Genomic DNA, 20,062 nt, shown 5'->3' on the forward strand with positions numbered 1-20,062 from the left:
AGTCTGTGTGCCAGAAAAATCCCTGACAAGGGCTAAAATGTAAATATTTGCTGGTGTTTTTCTGCATTTTCTCTGTATAGATGGAAGTCTTCCCCATTCGGACTGAGAAAGCCTGAGAAGTGGCCAGGTGCTTGTTAAAGGAAATCATCCCTTGATTCAGAATACCTGTGTCTATTGAGTCAAACAATGGGCCAGCCTTTGTGGCTGAAGTGGTACAGTTGATGGCTAAGGGATTAAAAATAACTTAAAAGCTACACATGGCCTATCAACCCCAGAGTTCAGGGAAAGTAGAATGTATAAATAGGACTCTAAAACTGCAATTATAAAAACTTCCAGGAGACCCACCTACAATGGAATCAATTAGTGCCCATAGTCTTGCTCAGGAATTAAGTCTAGCCCCACCAAATGGACAGGTCTCTCCCCTTTAAAATTCCTTTTAGGTGACTTTACCCTGAGACAACAGATATAGGCCCTTGGGTTGACTCTCTCAAAAATCAATGACTGGGTAAGGGAGACTCCCTGTTAACCTGACAACTCCCACACACCCTTATAAACCAGGGAATGCTGTTTGGGTAAAGGAATGGAATGTTCAGCCACTAAAGGGTTGAACTGGAGGGGCCCTTTTGTTATTGTTTTATCCACCCCCACCACAGTTAAGGTAGCAAAGATCGTTCCCTGGATCTATCACAGCTGAGTGAATCCAGCTTCCCTTGAACGGGAGTGCATCCCTGCCCCAGACTCACTGTACAAGACCACCCTTCAGAACACCAGCACCCTTTCCTGACAGTACCCTACCTCCCAGGAGACCATGTATGATGAGAAGTCAGACCTGCTCTAATCACTCCAGAAACTAGCTAGTCTACCCACAACGGAAGCTTGAGGAGTCGCCCATCTCACCTTTGAGGATGAGTCCATTCTGTGTATTTCTCTTGCTAATGTTGGTCAGCTCTCTTCCTGGGGCCCCCCAGGCTTTGTACTGTGACTCATGTGTGTGCATTACCTGAGTGGGGAGTGCTGTTACCAAAAGTCTGGTTTTCCATACTTATTATTCTCGTTCAGGCACCATTGCTGAGTCATGCACCCACAGCCACACCATCTTCTCAGAGTAAGCTTCCCCAGCACTGGGAAGCTCATTAACCATACCCAGGTAAATGACCCCAACAAACCTGTGTCCATAAAACACTGAGCCTTGAGGCAACTGTGGGGGGCTACCCTGGGAAAGGACCTATAGGTTAAATGGCAAGTATATATGCCCAGAAGATGACAGTGGGACATCTGGTTGTGCATACAATGAACAACTCTACTGCCCTTATTGGGGTTGTGAAAGGTGGACAACTTGGCTAAAAGTGGAGGTCCATACCTCACATGGAACTACCACTCTTTTACAAAAAGGGAAAGCAACCCCCAACTGCACTCTTGGTGCTTGTAACCCTGTAAATTTCACTATTTTTCAACCTCAATGAAGCAGGCTAAAAAGTTTAGCATTTTCATCTATAAAAGAAAACAGACCCTGATACTTTGTTGCATTTTCAACTCATCATGGTCACTCATGAGAGCACCTAGTACCAGGTCTTTCACTCCTTTTTTACAAGGAGATACAAAGTGTTTCCCATCTCACCTACAACCAAAAACTTGTTCCTCTCACTAGTTGAGTCCATAACACAAACTCTAAATTTAACTTCGTGTTGTTTGTGAGGGAACAAATATGAAAGACCATCAGCCATGAGAGGCAAAAGAGCTAAACCCACAAGAGCTCTTTAATGAAACCACTCTCCCTAGCCTCAGGGAGAGCGTTTGGCTCCTAAAAACCTCTATTATTGAGAATTACTGTATCTCCCATCCAAAAGGCCAATTCTCCACCCTGGTAGGGGACTTGATCTGCTCAGGACAAAAGTTTTTACAATGACACTACTGAGGAGACTCAGTGGTGGCGGGTCCCAATCACACAGAGCCCCAACCTCACCTGCTGGCTACAATCTAACCATGGACATGGAATGGCATGTGCCTAAGGGGCTATACTGCATCTGTGGGAATCCTTCCCAATGACTGGTTCAGATCCTGTGTGCTGTGCACCATCTGCCCTTCTTCCTTCTTACTTCCCCTCAGACAAGGCAAAAGCCTTACTATTTGCTAGCCTCAGAGGGTGGAGTATGTAAAAAGTTCAATCTGAGTAACTGCCGTTTACAAATTAATGATTTTAAAAAGGTAATTAAAGAATTTAAAAATTCTTTAAATTAAATACTTTAATTTCTTTAAATTAAAAATTAAATTAAAATTAAAAATTAAATTCTTTAATTTCTTTAAATTAAAATTCTTTAAATTAAAGAATTTAAAATGAATTTAAAAAGGTAATTTTATCTTTGACAAGATAAAAAAAAAGTTTGCCCATGTCCCTATACAGACCCGAAAGGGATGGAGTTCCAATAACCTATTTGGGGGTGGGTTCAAGACCCACTAAGGTGCCAATGTTCGTTGTTTTGGGAGCATGCCTGGTAATACTCTGCCTAATCCCTCTGGTATATGTGGACTTTCAGGACCATTATGGAAGCCACTATAGAACGAAAGAGTTGCCCATACAATGGTGCTATGGAAATATAAACCCTAGACCCACATGATGGTCTTTGACCCAAAAGTGGGTCTGAACATCAAAGGGGAGAATGTGCAGGAAGGCAAGGAGGAGGAAGGGAGATAATGAGTGCTACAGTGAAACAAAGAAAAACCAGAGTAGGGGAATGTTACCTGGAGACCAGAGGAGGATCCCATTGCCCCAGAGGAGGTTAGAGCAGCCAATGAAATAACATGTGATTATGTATGGGACAATCTGTAACCCCCCACCATTTCTGTATCTGCTCTAACTGCTGTATAAGGAAAGCCCTCTTTGTTCTCGGGGCTCAGCCACTGGACATGAGTCTGCTGAGTCGCTGCTGGCCTGCCTAGTAAACTTGCTTCCTGAAAGCTTTGGTGCCCTCTCCATCTCTGAATGAGCCTATCTGCAACAACAATTTAGACCAATTGATATTGTTCTATATGTACCCAAAGTACTACTCAATCTTCAACTTTCCTTCTCTGTGTTCCTCAAAGTGGAAAAGTTCAAATATCTTTCTACAAGCTTACTGACTTTTTTAAAAAGTATTTTATTGTTGTGCTAGGTGTTCGTACACTGTGGCATTTACAAAAGTTCTTACAATATATCAAATATATCATACATGAATTCACCCCCTCAATCATTCGCCTTCATCCTCCTCTCCCCCCATTCCTAGGATAGTTTTAACAGGTATCATTTTTCCACTTACATCCAGGTGCACACAGTATTTGCACCATATTCACCCTCCTACACCCTTTCACCACCTCCTTCCCCCTCCCACTGGTACCAACCACCCCAGACAGGGCCTGATCCTCCCTCCTGTTCTCTAATTTTGTAAAATAAAAAAAAAATGATACCTTTGTTTGTATACTACACAGGGAGTTGTAAACTACACAGGGAGTTTCCTTGTGACATTTCCATGTGTATGTGTGTGTGTGTATGTGTATATGTGTTATAACCCAAATTAGTTAATCTCCTCAATTTTTTCTTCTTTCTCACTTCTTTCTGGTGGGACTGGGGTTTGAATTCAGGGCTTTGCACTCAAAGCAGGCACTCTACCACTTGAGCCACACCTCCAGTCCATTCACTAATTTTTATTCTGCTATCTTCAAAGATTGACACATTGTCTTCTGGTGCTACAGCCCAAATCCTACCAGCATAGCAATGTTATTAGGAAGAAAACTTCTCTCTTTGAATAATTAAAACATAATCATACATATATGTATAACATGTATAGGTATATATATAAGATCATATATGTATTTTTCTGATGGTACTAGAATTTGAACTCAGGGCCTCATGCTTGCTAGGCAGGGGCTCTACTACTTGAGCCACTTCTTCAGCCCCAAGATCATATATGTATTTATGTGTACATTTATCTGACAAATATAGCTTCGATATATGAGGGAAAACATAAGACCTTTGACCTTTTGAGCCTGGTTAACTGCACTTAATTGGATGTTCTCCAGTTCCATCCATTCACCTGCAAACAACATAATTTCATTTTTCTTTATAGCTGAAAAATACTCCATTGTGTATATGTACCACTTTTTAAATTTATTCATCAGTTGTGGGGCATCTGGACTTGGCTACTGTGAATAGTGCTGCAACTTTAGAACTTGGGCATCCAAATGTATTTGCGCTGTTTCAATAGGTGGCAGCATGTCCTTTCCTTTTAAAAGTATCTTTTTAAAAGGACATGCTCAGTGAAAGGTTTCTGTGGGGAAACAAAACAATGGCATCGTAATAAAAGCAAAATAGTAAAATTTCCAAGTGACACACCACAAATATATTGCTCTTGGCCCCAACACAAGTCATTTAACAAATTTTAATCCATCAGTAATGACTTTTGAACAAAAGTTGTATCATCACACCTCTACCCCAACAATCATGCTATTTAGTTTCTCCTTATTAGGGACTTACTGTATCAGAAAGCCTATGGAAAAGGACATCGCAAATGGTGTGGGCACCATTTTTTAATGATTGCTTCCATCCTAGCCAAACTCCTTCCTTCTGAATCTTCTTCATTGTAACCAGGTCCAGTCTCTTCTCTGTTTTCAAGATGGATTTATCAATCAACAGATGTAAATCTGTCAACTCCATTCATAATGAAATTTTCCTCACAGGACCCTCCCCCCAAGGAATGATTGTTTCCAAGTGGGTCAAATAAGAAAAGCAGAGGTTTACTGAAAGCTTGGAGAACAGTGACTTCCAAGAACATGAATATTCTTTTGGTTGCTGTCGATGTTACGTGTATTTTACTTGAGTCACTAAAACAGGTATGGTTTCTTGCTTTTCCAGTAAGCACATTACCATTATTTCTTTTTTAAATTATTAACATATAATAGTTGTATAGAGTATACATTGTGGTAATAACTTATGTGCTTACAATATACCTTTATTAGATTCACCCCCTCCATCGTTCTCCCTCTTCTTCCCCCCCCCTTCTTAGAACAATTTCTACAGGTTTCATTGTTCTATTTTCATACATGAATGCAAAATACACCCACCATGTTCTCCCTCCTTCACCCTCTCTTTTTGCTCTCCCTCCTCCCTCTAATACCCACCCTCAGACAAGACCTGTTTTACCTTCCTGTCTTTACTTTTTTTAACTGTGTATTGTTAGCTCAAGTGGGGGGCTCTTCTTGGTGTTTCAAACATATATTACAGTGCTTCAATCAGATTAACCCCCCCAAGAACATAAATATTCTTATCGGGAAAAATCTGTTTTTGACATCAGAGTGACAGCTGCTATGGAGCAGGTGGGTTGGTGTGGAGGAGATAGCAGGTCTTCTTGGTAAGGACTTAGGGTGCACACTTGAAGCGTCAGATTCTCTTACTCGAGCATTTACACTTTAGGCTGAAAATATATTTATATCTCCAAAAATTGGGCTCCTTTACATTAAGTAGGCTTAAATAAAATTAAATTGTGACTAACAAAAGAAATAATCTATACAAAAACATGATAAATATGATGTACATAAAATTATATATCACTTCATAGGATTAAGCACATCCTAACTTTCCTGGAACTTCATCTATTTATTTTTATAATATTAATCTTTTCCCTAAATCTTCTTTTTATTTTTAAAAATAAACTTTTAAAAGAAGAAAAAAAAATCACTTCCACTAGCAGTCAGGGTTGGTGGCTATCCAGATGCCTGCAGATCCTTTTTATCAGTTCTAGGAGCCCATCACCCTATCTTCTGTGTGAAGATGTCTTGTATTTGGGACACTCAGAGCATTGTCCTCCTCAGGCACCAGAGTAGCCGCACTATCATCCTGAAGTTCAGAAGACAAAACTTTCTGGCACAAACATACAAACACCCAGTTCCCTTAACTCCAGACTCCAGAGGTGCTAACAACTCTCAAGTGTAATGTATGCTCCCAAGCTCCATGCAGGATCTGGAAGAATCTGGGGCTTCTCCAGAAATCACACCCTGGCTTGTGTTTTCCTCTCCCACTCCTGCTTTGCAGCTCCCTTGTTGGTGTCTCTTGGAGCATTCCTTGATAATTCACACACTCCTGAATCCTTGACTCAATATCTTTGGAGGAACCAACTCAAGGAAACTTAAATGTTCCCCCATCTCTCTCTCTCCTCTCTCTCTCTCTCTCTCTCTCTCTCTCTCTCTCTCTCTCTCTCTCTCTCTCATTCTCTCTCTCTCTCTCTCATTCTCTCTCTCTCTCTCTCTCTCTCTCTGTCTCTTTCTGATTTGTGAAAGTTGCCAGAAGCAAAATGGAGTCATTTTAGTCAGTATCATACTAAGGAGTTTTGGTTGTATGATTAGAAAACATTAAAATATTTTGTCTATCAGTAAAAGAACTCTAGACAATACAGACCCAGAGTTTTCTTTAGAAAAATGTTTCTACTAAAAATTATAAGTGGGAGAATGTTTCCATTTTTATCTTCAAAATTTCAGACTGCTGAAAGCCAATTTCAAAAATAAAGAACAGCTTAGTTACATCTAATAAAAGGATGGGAGACAAAGTACATCATACGCATGTATGGAAGTGTCATGATGAAACAATGTACAATTTAACATGCAAAATTTTAAAAATAAAAGGATGCAGGAAAATTGCATAAGATGCAGGATACCCAGAGATGATGGGGAAGCTATAAGGAAGAAAAACACTTGCATAAAAACTAAGAAAAAATGCAGACTACACACTGGGAATTAAAGCTGTTTGAGAGAACTGTGGTGCCAACAATTGCAGAACGTACTGCTTCTTTCTTGAAATATATAATGAATTTTTCCATACTCAAGACATTGTTCTAGGTGCCAGATACATAGTGGTGAGCAAAACAGAAAAAGTCCTGTCCATATGGAGCTTGCATTCTATTGTAGGACAGAGGCAGTACATAAATATTTAAAATGTAGATGGTCGAAGGTAGTAATTGCTATAGAGAAAAATAAAACAGTGGTGTTTGGGGGACAATATTGCAATTTAAAATAGTCAGAGAAGACCTGCTGGAGAAGATAACAGTTGAGCCAAGTCTATGAAGGAGTTGAGGGAATGGGCCACATGAGCATTTGACAGAACACTCCAGAGGGAAAAGAAAGTACAAATGTCTTATGTGGGGGTGTTCCTGGAATGTTGGAGAAAGACAAGAACACCAGTGTGGCTGGAGCCAAATTAAGATGAGTGAAAATGAGGTAGAGAGGTGGGGAATAGGAGAGGTCTGAGCAAGCTGCCCTCATTATAGAACTTAGACTTTTACCTTGAGTGATGTGGGAGCCTGGGAGGTTCCCAAAGGTGGCATACTCTGATTGTTTTTAAAGGGTCCATTCAGATTGCAAATAGATTTTAGTGAGTGACAAGGACAAAAGCAGGAAAACTATTTCAGAAGTTTTATATTTATAATCATCTGAGTGAGATGCTGTAATGGCCTTGAACAAATGGAAGCTGAAGGTAGTGAGAAGTGATATCTAGAGATATTCTAAAACAGAATTGACTGGCTTTGATGATAAATGGATTCAGCATATAAGCGAATGAAAAGTTATCAAGGAAGCTATTGAGGAGTAAGTTGTCTATTTTGTGTTTTTCTCAATTTTGTAAACATTTGGTTCAACTAAATGTTATTTACCTTATATGAGGCACTGTGCTAGCAAGGGCTGTTCCTCCTGCCATGAGGTTTACATTCTACAAAGGGAAACTGACTTATAACAATAAATATGGCTTACCCTATATTAAGTCTAATAAAGCACGTTCGAGCTCTGAAAGTGGGGTGGGGTTTTCACGGTCACTGATGGTGATGGGAATTATTCTAAGGAGATGATGATCAAGCTAGTTACTGACAAACACATGGAAGTGTACACGTTAGGAGAAGGTGAAGGGTAACATTCTAGGAGAGGTAATTGCACGTGCAAAGGCCCAGAGGAGTGAAAAGATGGAAATCTTCAGGAAGAAGTTGGATATCTGGCCCTGTGAATTATTGGGGTAGGGAAGAGGGTCAAGCCTTTAGCTGTGGATTTGGGTCAACAACAAATAGAGAATATTTAAAACAACAGGAACACATTCGAGCATTCAGGGAGAAGACTTAAAGTGAAAGGTGGCCAAAAATAGAACATTCAGTTCTATGGAGAAGACACAGAAAAGCAAACCAGCAACTGCCACTGAGAATAGCTAGTCAGAGAGGTAACAACAACCAGTCAAAAAGAAGCCTCCAAAATCAAAGAGAGAAAAGAAAAGGAGTTTTTAGGGTTAGGTAGCAAAAGTCAAGTTGAGACCAATATAAAGACATAGACACACTTGTGAGTTGGGTGATTAGGAGATCATTGTTAATCAGAGCCAGGACAGTTTTAATAATACAGTGATAAGGTATGGGCTGGGTAGAAATCAGAGTATAGTGGTTTGATGAGTGGATAAGAGGTAAGAGAGTATAGACATATGTATGCAGATTATTCTTTTAATGAGGTTGACCCTCTTTATCACATGAGGTAAGGCCATGCCCAGGCTGACTGGGGACTTAAATAGATGAAGCTGGTACATACGTGGAAAGCAGGTGAGTGCTCAGAGCTGAGAGTGGGGTGAGAAAGTGACTCCAGTAAACTACGTAGGGAGTTTGAAAGGATCCCTAAGGTGAGGGGCCAGCATCAAGGTCTAAAAGTGAATCAAGTGTAAATCAGCAAGGCAGAGAGTTTGCAGGCAGGTACTCCATAAGAATGAGCAGAGGAAGACATGGCATGTGCTCCTGGAACTGTACTTCAAAGGACTGATTGCGGCTGGGGTTCAGAGAGGGAGAGAAGGAAACTAATGAGTGAATGGGGAGGGGTGAAGACTTGCCTTCAGGGTGCCAGGTCAGATGCAGTAGAAGTAGGGAAGTTTGAGCTAAAAGACAAGCAGGTAGTAGTTTTATGGATGTAAAGATTTCAGAGAGATAAGAATTCCAGGCGATAAAGTCTGGGGCATGGCCATGGGAGTGACCATAGGATGGCATAGGTAGGAATGCAAGTGCTCAGAACTGAGAAGGTCAAGGTCTGGAAAGCTGCAATATGAGAATCATCTCCATGGGCAGTGAAATCTCCCACAATGATGGCAGACATTGGATTCAAGGCAAGGAACACACCCAAGTCCCCAGTGAACATGAATTCATAACCAATAGATGATAATCTATCACTAAGAAGAGGACAAAAACAGCTAACTAGGATAAACTTGAATGTAGGAGGGAGTTTTGCACATGAGTGTATGTGTAATGGTGGCAGTAGGCATTGGGAAGGATATCTTCAACTTTTCCCAGACCTGTTATACATTTGGGCTGCAAAGGAAGTGGTATACCTGAAGCTGGAACAGAAAATGGCAGTTCTAATTCAGCAGCAGTTGCAGCAGTAGCAGCAGCAGGTAAGGAAAAATTATCTTTACCACAGACATATATAAAAACTGTATGCTCCCAGAAACTAAAAATTGTTTTTTTTATTTTCTGACAAGATTATTGAATTAAGGGTTATCAGGGAATCACAAAAGACAGTTTACTGGCTGGGTAGTATTTAATATGATCAGGTCTTAAATAAGAAGCCATGAACATAAACATTCAAAACCAAATATATAATAAATAATCATTAAGTTATAAAGTACATAGTTTATATTAAAACTAAATTCTCAGATGCAAATGTAAATACAATAGAGCAATAATATAGAATGATAATGCTACAATTTTATACAAGTGTCCAAAGCAGACACTTTTAGCTATAATAGTAAAAATCATAACTCTTTCCTTCCTTCCTTCTTTCCTTCATCCTTCCTCTTTCTCTTGGAACATTTCCTTGACTCCTGCAGTGATTGTTGCTATAAATGCTATTGACATAATATTGAGCAACTGAACATCAGGCTCAGTACAGAGTTTTATTCAGAAGTGTAGTCAGATGTTCCTATAAGAGTACCCAGAACTTTATAGACTCAGCCATATAAAGCTCTAAAAATGCATAATAGATTTTAGAGATTAAGTTCAGCACCCTTGTTCTACAGATAAGGAAATGGAAACCCAAAAAGTTTAAGCAAGTTTCCAAAATTTCACAGACAAGAGTATTTCGGGATTTTGTATCACTATCCACAGGGGACCAGTGACATTTATGGCTTTTCCTTCTACATCTTTTAAGAACTGGCTAAGTCTTGAACCCAGAGAAGTGAAGATGGAACTGTTCAAGTCTCCCCTCATTTTGTTTATTATAAGCATGACTTTTCCTTGGGTGCTGGTGGGAGTTTATAAAACTATTTAGGCTCTTAACCAATGCCCCATTAAATAGTTTTTACTTTTAGGGTAGAGACACTGATCAAACAATAAACACATTATTTTAAATATAAAATCACAATGTCAAGAAGTCAACAGGTGTAAAGCCAGAAACAAAAAAGTATGGACTCCATATTTCTCCATAATCTCTTTCTGAAGTATTGCTTCATTGTGCCTGATTTCATTTAAAAAATGTTTAATATTTCTTAAAGGGCTGGCACCATTTGACACATAGGCAGACTTTATATGCATGTTATCATCAATAAGTACATATTTATATAATTTCTTTCTAATAACACTTAAATTTTTTTAAACAGAGTACCTTTTTCTGATAATAAAACACTCCACTGAGACTTGATTAAATAACTGATTTTCAATTTATGTTTTAGAACTATAAATTAAGCCTATGTTTTAAATACACTTTTAAGTACATAAGTTTTATTCTCAGGGCATAAAATGTTTCCCATCCCACATCCTCTTGCACACTCAGATCTATTTTAACAAGAAGAAATTTTGAAATAGCTTATAACATTCTAGCAAAACTTTTTATTTTTTCTGGAGTTTTAGCTTCATATTTAGACAAATTCTATCAAAATTAATATGAAAGGGCAGTTAGAGCAGGTTGCTTGTTTTACTACCCATCGTTGAAAGGTTGCAATGTCTAAGTAAAAGTCTGTTTAAAATTGGGGCAGGACTCCTGGCCTTTTGATTTGTCTCCTGATTTTCATTTTATATAGGTGATAGAATTTGCTTTATCAAAGGTAAACATGTTTTGAAACGTCTTCATCACAAAAATTTCATTTTAAAAAGAAGAAAGGAAAAAAAAGATGGAAGAAAGGAAACAGACATGAAGAGTTATCAGATCACTCACAATATACCCATAACTATTTGAGAAGAGAGCTACAAAACCTTTTAACTCTATTTGGTTCCAGAAGACTATCTGAGTATGTCCCTCTATAGCCTTTAGTTGTCATTTTCACAAGCTTAAAATGTTAGCTTATAAAGGGACTTGGGGTCAGGAGAAGGCATTATTAAACCACTTCTTGATACTCTGATACCACTTTAAAGAAAACAACTAGAAAAGCTAAAAGTCTATTCCATAAATACATTCACATCTATAGTATTTAAATATTTTTGATAAACCTAATACAGAAGAGTCTTTGTACTTATCCCCCAAGTGCATAAGTAAATTACATATTTATAGTTAGACATTCCAGGATAAAAAGTAAACTCTTTAAACATGTTTTCAAGTGCTCAGTTTTCATTTTCTTAAAAGAATAAACATTTCAATTTCCATTTTGACCTTATGCATCTATATTTTCAGCTCGAATGAATGTATATGCTTTTTAAGTTATAATCATAATAGATCTCATTTTTGTAGTAGTCAAGATCAAGTTTAACATAAGATCAATAAATTCCCAAACTGTATTTCTAGTTAAAAATTTTAGCCTTCTCCTTCAATCAAAAAATGCTGAGCAGTAAGATAAAGACTTCTGAAGTCACAAAAATCCATTATGCAAGAACTCAGACTCCAGTTGAGTAGAAAGTTTTCCCAAGTTGACCAAACACAGAGCATATGGATTGAATTGCAATAATTTGAGGAAAATAATCCTAACCTTGCACTTTTCTGAGTTTTCTTCATCACTAATATATTGTACTTCTCCACTTGGAATACCAATAAATGAGTCCCAGTGCTGTGTTAGAGTATGTACTATAGTGTCCAGCTTCAAGTTAGTTCCTCAGGAATCGCCACGTCCCATGTATTCTAGGAAAGAGGCTGATGTGCCATCTGTGGAAACAGTATACGTGAGTAATCTGAGCACAGAGCCATCAGACGGGTGAAGACAACATGAAATCACATGTAACTTAAGGTACATACCTTTTGGAGAAGAGATTTCAGTCTTTCTAGGAATTCTTTAGGTGGCTTTTTCTCATAAGAATCACATGAAGGGCATGTCTAGAAATCAATGAAAATGTAACATTCTTCTTTAATTTTTTTCCTTCTTAATAAAATGTTTATTTAAAATTTATTTGTCCCATTAAAGTCATAAATCATATTTGCTGAAAAACATTTGGAAAATTTCATAAAGTTGTTCTGAAACTAACAATGGGAAAATTCACCTGTAATATCATCCCTAGAGGTAACCACTACAGTGTGTGGGTGTATAGTCTACCAGTGTTTTTTGTTTATTTGTTTGCTTTTTTGCATTTAATAAACCACAAGCATTTCCTAAGTGTCAAATATTCTTCAAAATATGATGTATAGGCTAGGCATAGTGACTGTAATCCAAGCTACTTAGTAGGCAGAAATTGGGAGGATCATGGTTTGAGGCCAGCCTGAGCAAAAAAAAGTTAATGAGACCCTGTCTCAACAAACAAGCTGGGCATAGTAATAACCACATGTGCAATCTCAAGCATGCAGGAGGCACAGGTAGGAGGATTACAGTCCAAGGCTAGCTCTGGGCAAAAACATAAGATCCTAAAGCAAAAAAAGGACTGAGGTGTGGCTCAAGTGGTAGAGCACCTGCCCAGCAAGTGCAAGTCCCTAGTTCAAACCCCAGTACCACCAATTATCAACCATATAATGGTTGCTTTGTATTCTAACATTGAATGGAGCTGCTACTATTTTTGGACATATAGTTGCTTCTAACTTTTCACGTTTATATACAATACTGCAAAGAACATCTTTGTAAATAATTTTTTATATATATCTTTATTTGATATTTGCACTGTGTCTGTCTTTCATTCCTTTTTTTTTAATGTATTGGCTTCTGTCCCTTGTTATTATTTCTTGGTGATACCCAACACCAGGCCATTACTTGGTACTTGGTACCTCAATATTGGTTCCATGTTGTAATGAGAGATGTCGATGGTTTTAGCTTTCATTCTCATCACCATTGTTGTGGAATTGGGGAAGCCAACTTTCCTCATCTATAAAATGAAGGATCTTAACTGGACAATTTTAAATTCAGCACCAATATTTCCATTTCATTAGTGTTTGATACTAGGTTTCAAAGCCATTCAAGATCGCTTTGAGGAAAAAGTTTGTTTTTTCTTAATAAAATACTATCACAGTTTATTTAGATCATTCACTATGAATATACTTGCATTTGAAAATCTTTATACTATTAGAATTTTAGCTAAAAAGCAAATGATGAAATTTGACTCTGTTGTCTTACTAAAGTAAACAACTACAGAAAAAGTCCTAAAAGCATTATCTGGTCACATAATGTTTGAGCAAAATTTTAAAGGGATATTTTTCACATGTTAACCTGGCTAAGCAATTAAGGAAGTAAGACTCACTTTGATAATATAATTAAGATTTCATTTGAATTACAATTTCTTGGTAGAGGGAAACTGATTTATAACTTTTAAAGTAACTTATTTTATGTGGTTTTCACTGGTTTTGGTTAATGTTTGACTGCTCATGATCTTGAGTATCAGCACTGCACATGAGTTGTCACAAGAAGGACTTGGGGTCCCAAGAAACCACACACATCAAAATTCACCAGTCAAGTAATGGGTGTATCTATTTAAATTCAATACTGACTGTGCTTTTGTCCAGGACAGTGATATATGTTAAGAAGGGAAAGCAAAGTGTGAGATTTATCTTGGTCTCTTGTAGGCTATCTCCTTTATTGTCAGAAAACTAGGATCTAGCTCCTGTTAATAAGAATGCAAGTTAAGTGTGACCTTATATATAATAAGAGGAAAATACTTCTTAACTCCTAAATCACAATTGAGCTCTCTTTCTAATGACTTCCTCACCTTGGGAAACTATATGGTATTCAAGCTGCCAGGGACTATTAGCATATTCTAATTGGGTCACTTTCAAGTCTGTGAACTTAAAAGAGGTGACCCCCCCACTTCTCAAGTGCACCAGTATGAAAAAGCATAATGGGGTATAACTGCTCAGGAAGGCACTGGAAACTTCATGTGTGTGTGTATGTGTGTGCAAGATTGTAAACATATTACATTATAGTTAATAAATGCAAATAAGATACATGACAAATGACAATATTACCATTCTTTGTTCCTGGCTTCTCCCTGCCTTTGTAGGTGGTAGTTTTCTTTTCAGCTGTTTAACTAATCCTTTGATTATCTTTTCATTGTCCCCTGCATTTGTTGACTTGAGTTTGGCCTTCTGAAAACATGCAAAAGCTGACTGTTCACAGTGTCCCTGAAAGTGAAATAATTAGCATATATGTTAATGAAAGTTATTCAGAAAGTTGAAAATGACTTTCCTAATCTGTCTCTACCTGTACTAAATTGCCTTGGATCACAATTATTTCAACAGATAAATTAACTCTGATTTCGCCTCCATGTACTCTTTGGCCAGAAGAGATGGAGGTACATGTATGTAAATATCCCCTCATCTTAGGGAAGAAGGGATATTTTCTTGCCTCTCAGAGATAAGAGAAAGGAGACTCACTTTTTTCTAGTTCTTTATTCCTAATTCTGTACTGAGAGCCATTCCAAGATCTGGGTGGTGGGATGACATTTGTAGGATTCTGTGTTTTGGGTTTTTTTTTTTTTCCTTTTTTGTGTGTGAGGTGTTGGGGATAGAACCCAAGGTCTCACGTATGCAAAGCAAGTGCTCTACCACTGAGTTACATCCCCAGGTTGCAGCATTTGATAAGCTATTCTCTAGTCTATGAAGAATATTTTATTTGTTTGCTGTTTCTCCCTGTGGTATACATAGGAGTGTCTGTCAGTGCCATGTAATGGGCAGCATTTTATTCTGTACAGGACTTGACATAGTATCTTGCTGTTAGTAGATGCCCAATGTCTATTTGTGGAGTCTATAGATGAGGTAAACAAGTAAAACCCCTCATTGGGGAAAGGAATTGGGTAACCTACATCTGATGGCATATTCTAAGATTCAATACATTTGTTTTGAACCATGCATAACTTTTCTAAAATCCTGTGCACATTTTCAGGTAAGTTAGGGTAAGATTCTGCATGAATTAAACAACTGAGGAACAGAATTGGAGATATGTTCAACTAATAGAAGGAAAGACCATTCCTTAGAAGGTAAAAGTAGTGTTTAAGAGAATAGGGAAGTGACAGAAAGAGGATCAAAACCTTGGCAAAATAACTACTGACCAGTGAACTGAAAGGAAGTGGAATACATTGGAAAAGCAAAATTTGTACCAACTAGAGAACATTTTAATGCTGAGCTAAGAACTCGGATCTGGCTTACTTGCATCCAATTTGTTTTTCTTTTTTCTTTCAGCAAATGTGTGCATGAGATGCTGTTTTCCCTCTGTGGTTGCTATATCTTCATTTCACTAATGTGTTTGGAAGGCACTACCTTATAACCAGAAAGCTCAATCCATCCCAGTGCCTGCAAAAGTGGTCTTTCACTGAGCAATGTTACCTGAATCCTTTCATGAACCACGAACAGCTGAAAATAGCATCTAGCCTGCTTTGCATTTTCCAACCCATATGCTTACCCAACATGAATGTTGATTAATAACATGCATCTTTAAGGCACAAACCCATCAGGTTTGCTTTGCATATATAGCCACAAGCTGAGAACCAGCTTATCTGGTTTCCTTATATCAGGGCAGCTTGCTTTTCATAAGGGCAAGGTGGTGTCCTTTCCATGTTTGCCAAAATGCTTATTTAATAGAAACTATTTATAAATGTTAATTATAGCACTTTTTTTTCCTTGAAAACCACATGTTCATGTTTGTTGAAGTTTTTTTCTTTTCTCTTCTTTTTGACCACAACCGGCTTAACTTACTGGAAAAAAATAATATTCATATTTAAAGAGGTAAATTTTCCAGCTGAAACTGAAAACACTAACTGCTTCATCCGTGATGATCTGAGAAACCAGCATTTCTCACAGAGGCCCATTTTGCTGACTTAACATTTTCATTTGTATGTTGAAAGAAAATTAGTTTCCCAAGAAGTAGGGGCCCCTACCTAATGAGCTCCCTTGAGAGAATAGAATGCCAGGAATGCTCCATGACATCTGGATGCTGATGCCCACCCTGGTGGGTTATGCCACCTTCCCTTATCCACCTGCATTTATAGACAATGGTGCTTCATTTTGTTCTGTCTTACAAGAAACAGAGCTGTCACTAGTAATGTGTGGTCCAGGACAAGTAACTGCCAAATTTGACTTTTGATTGACATTAAAGGCAGCCTCAATGAGGAAAAAAGTGGAGGAGCTGTCCCTGCTAACAGCCCAAGGCATATGTGGAAAAGAGTGGAGAGATTAACATTGATTCAGGCACCTTTGGGTGCTTTGTCATTCAAGAGTTCTTAGCATGGACAAAGTCCATGCTAAGTACCTCCTGGGAGCATAACCACTGTTTTCCTTTGCAGTGATTTGGTAGCAGCAAACTCTGAGGGCAAGGCTTTGTTTCCTTTATCTCTTAAACATGAGGAGTTTTATGGTTCTTCATTGGTTTTGCAAACTAGAGGGAAGAATAAAGAAGTCAAAATGAAGAGCAAAAAACCACTCCTCTTTTCATCCAGAGAATGAGTGAAGTACTGCTTTTCAAAAAAAGCACACATGGCTCTGTTGTTTTGCATTGAATATTTGAACCTATTTATCTCCTTAAAGTCTATTTTTAACCTGTTTATGTGTTTTGTTTCTTTTGCAAAGAAAGCCATGGCCATTCACCTTAGAACATCTCTCTAACTGGGTTAGATTACCTTTGTCCCCTACACAAACTAGGTTTATATCAGGGTTCCCAATAGCTGCATTTTTGACATATTGGACTGGATATGTCTTTGCTGTATAGACTCATCCTATATATTCTAGAATGTTTAGTAGCATTCCTGGCCTCTAACTACTAGACATCAGTAGAACTCTCACCCCCCCCCACCAATTATACCAAACAAAAATTTTTCCAGACAATATCAAATGTTCTTTGGAAAATCACCACCACTTGACAACATCTAGCTGTATTGTTATTATTACTATTATTTCCATTATTATTCGAAGAAAAGGAGGAGGAAAAATTGTGTAGGGGGGAGAGAGAGAAAGGGAGGGAGGGAGTAAGAGAAAGGAAAGGATGGAGAGTAAGAGAAGCCTGGTGAGACCAATTAAAGATATTAGATAATCACAATATAAATGCAGCATTTAAATGGTTTTATTTTCATTAAACTTCTTAATCTTTTAAAATCTATTACAGATCCTGCTTTGATGTTAGCCCTGAAAAACTTGATATAATACTAATACAGCTTTACTATTTCTTCCTTCTTGACTTTTCCTGCCACTGTAACTTAAAGATCTTAGTTATACTACTACTCATTTGTATCATAGACAGCACGACTTGATCAGATAATCAGAAAGATATAGTATCTCTGAGACAAAATTCTTTCATTATGATGTAAGATGAAAAGAATACTTCAGTAGAAGACAGATAACTAGGAAATGGGAAGAATGTGGAAGGGATGGGTAGAAGAAGGGTGAATGGACATGATCAATGTGCAATGCATGCATGTATGGAAATGTCACACTGAATCCCATTAATTTGCACAATTAATATGTGTTAGCATTAATAATAATAAAGAAAAATTATAGCATGGCTACTGGAAAATTTAAACTTAAAAGTCTTTCATTAATGAAGCATAAAAAGAAAGTGCCCATTGGATGGACTCAAGTTAGAAGATAGGATATTTTCTTATTTGTTATTTTGCAAGTTGCAGACTACAGCTAGGAAATGCTGGGAAGGACCCTAAAAACAGTAGTTAAACAATGTGCATGAAATACTGAGAAATGTACGTTTCCATAATTAAACACATCAACAAATATTCTCAGTTATTGGAAAAGTGTTTTCAATAAGTTGAGTGTGCTTTCATTTTGGAAGACGCTTATTAGAACAGGACCTAGTAAATATGAGAGTGGCTATGTTCGGAGCTAGAGAGTGAATTTTAGAAAAAAAGCAATAGTTGTGACTCATTCACTTTCTAAACTTTTACACAGTCATTTACGATAATTGTTTTCTTTGCAATCTATATTCATAAGTCTCGCCTTTATAGTGTCCTAATTACTGGTAGCACTTTCATAGTTATCCTAATTTATGCAATTAAAGGTCAGTAACAATGAAAACAATTGCATTTATATCATCAAGGTACCAATGCAGAAGAACAAATTGAAGAGGTTGCTGGGGGAAAAGATGAGCAGACACCGCTCTTCAACTCTATGCCAGGCTCTTCTCCCTGGGACTTCGGTTTAAATGGCTCACAAGATGGAATGCATTGTTGAAAATGGTCCTTTCAAAAGACCTCAGCAAAGACCAAGGACAGCAAGGAGTCACTGAGGCCACGGTATGTGTGTATCTCCCTCTAAAGAACAGCTTTGATTTCCACATGCCTATTCCTCCATTCTTCCCTTGTGAGCTCATTCACTCTTTTGTTTGTTTTTTTAATTTGGCATTAAAAGATGAATTCTGCTTTTTATGGCATGTATCTATATTTCTTACATAAAATTACAAAGAAAGTGCCTGAACTTTCATGCCCAATGTCTTTTAAAATGTAATTAACTGTTCATTGTTTAAAAACTGATCATAATACAGATTTCTTGCATGTATTTTTGTTATTCTGTCTTGACAATACAACTTCAGAGTATTCTTAGAAATACTTGAAGATACATACTTTATAAAGAATGTAATATAGCATAGGTTGATTTGTTGTCAAATCTATTAACATTTGATTAAAATAGGAACAAATATTTTAACAATTATTAAACCCCAAAATTAATACTATTCATAAATAACTATCCTAATGCCTTTCTTATTGATCTTAAAAGTTAAATAGCAAATATATTTTTAGAAATAAATTCAACAAGTCTTACCTTGACATCTTGTGGAGCTGGCAGAAATTCGGGGTCCTAGAGCAAAATAAATTAGTTCTGAGTTATTTTCATAAGTCAAAAGGCTCCTTTTATAATAATTGAAAATATTATATAAATTTTGTTGTGACAAGTATGGTCTTACCAAGGCATTCACATAATCTTTCAGCTGATCAACAGTATCTATAAGTTGATGCACTCTAATCAAGAGGCGATCTGGCCACTGGGAGCTTGATTTATGGGCCATTGTCCCCAAGAAGATGACCATCAGACAGATAACTATTCTCTCCATTGCCAGGACTGGGTCTGATAAGTACAGTAGAGCAGGACCTTGGTCTTGTTTTCACTTCAGTTTGCCTGTGAACAGGTTGTCACTACAGCTACCTATTTATTTATCCTTCAAGGAGAGGTAAAGCCCTCCCATTGCAGCCTGGAAATCTTTGTAAAATGGATGAATGTGAGTAACTCTTTTTTCTTTTCCACTGGCTATGTATACGTGTGCATGTGCTAATGCGTGGGGGCAGGGATTGATGGAGTTAACGAAATGTGCCCCATGTGCATCTTAGACAGGAAAAAGAGAGAAATGGTGAATTCCAATTTTCAGCATGAATCAAGAAGTGTGTGTGGTAAATAGTAGGTACTATATGACTTCAAAGAAGTAAACAAAAACACTTTGATCTCTTTTTCTCTGCATCCTCCAGCATCTTACCTGTTCTCTCTGACAGTCATAAGGCACTTCAATAATGAGTAAAGTGGCAATATATGCTTTCTTGCAGGACTTTTTCTTATGGTATGACTACAAGTCTTTTGACTGAAATCATCCTGCATTCCATCATAAAGGTAGGAAAGGTTAACTCTTAGGAAACTTTACCTAAAGGATGTAGTTTCCTCACTAGAAAGAGAATTTTAGGTTTTTATCAGATTCCAAGGGTTTAAAATA

The 20,062-nt window shown here is 37.5% G+C and overlaps 1 protein-coding gene across 1 annotated transcript; it reads right to left on the bottom strand.

Moving 5' to 3' along the window:
* Positions 1-10,861: 10,861 nt before the first annotated feature.
* On the bottom strand, positions 10,862-19,656 carry Il21 (interleukin 21). The gene is made up of 5 exons (XM_074041070.1): positions 19,268-19,656; positions 19,126-19,161; positions 14,335-14,490; positions 12,190-12,267; positions 10,862-12,099 (listed from the first exon to the last, which is right to left on the bottom strand). The coding sequence occupies exons 1-5, from the start codon at positions 19,412-19,414 to the stop codon at positions 12,076-12,078; spliced, it is 441 nt and encodes a 146-aa protein (XP_073897171.1). The 5' UTR covers positions 19,415-19,656; the 3' UTR covers positions 10,862-12,075.
* Between the last annotated feature and the right edge of the window lie 406 nt (positions 19,657-20,062).

This window comes from Castor canadensis, chromosome 9, assembly GCF_047511655.1.
Source record: "Castor canadensis chromosome 9, mCasCan1.hap1v2, whole genome shotgun sequence".
In the NCBI taxonomy this organism is placed as follows: Eukaryota; Metazoa; Chordata; class Mammalia; order Rodentia; family Castoridae; genus Castor; species Castor canadensis.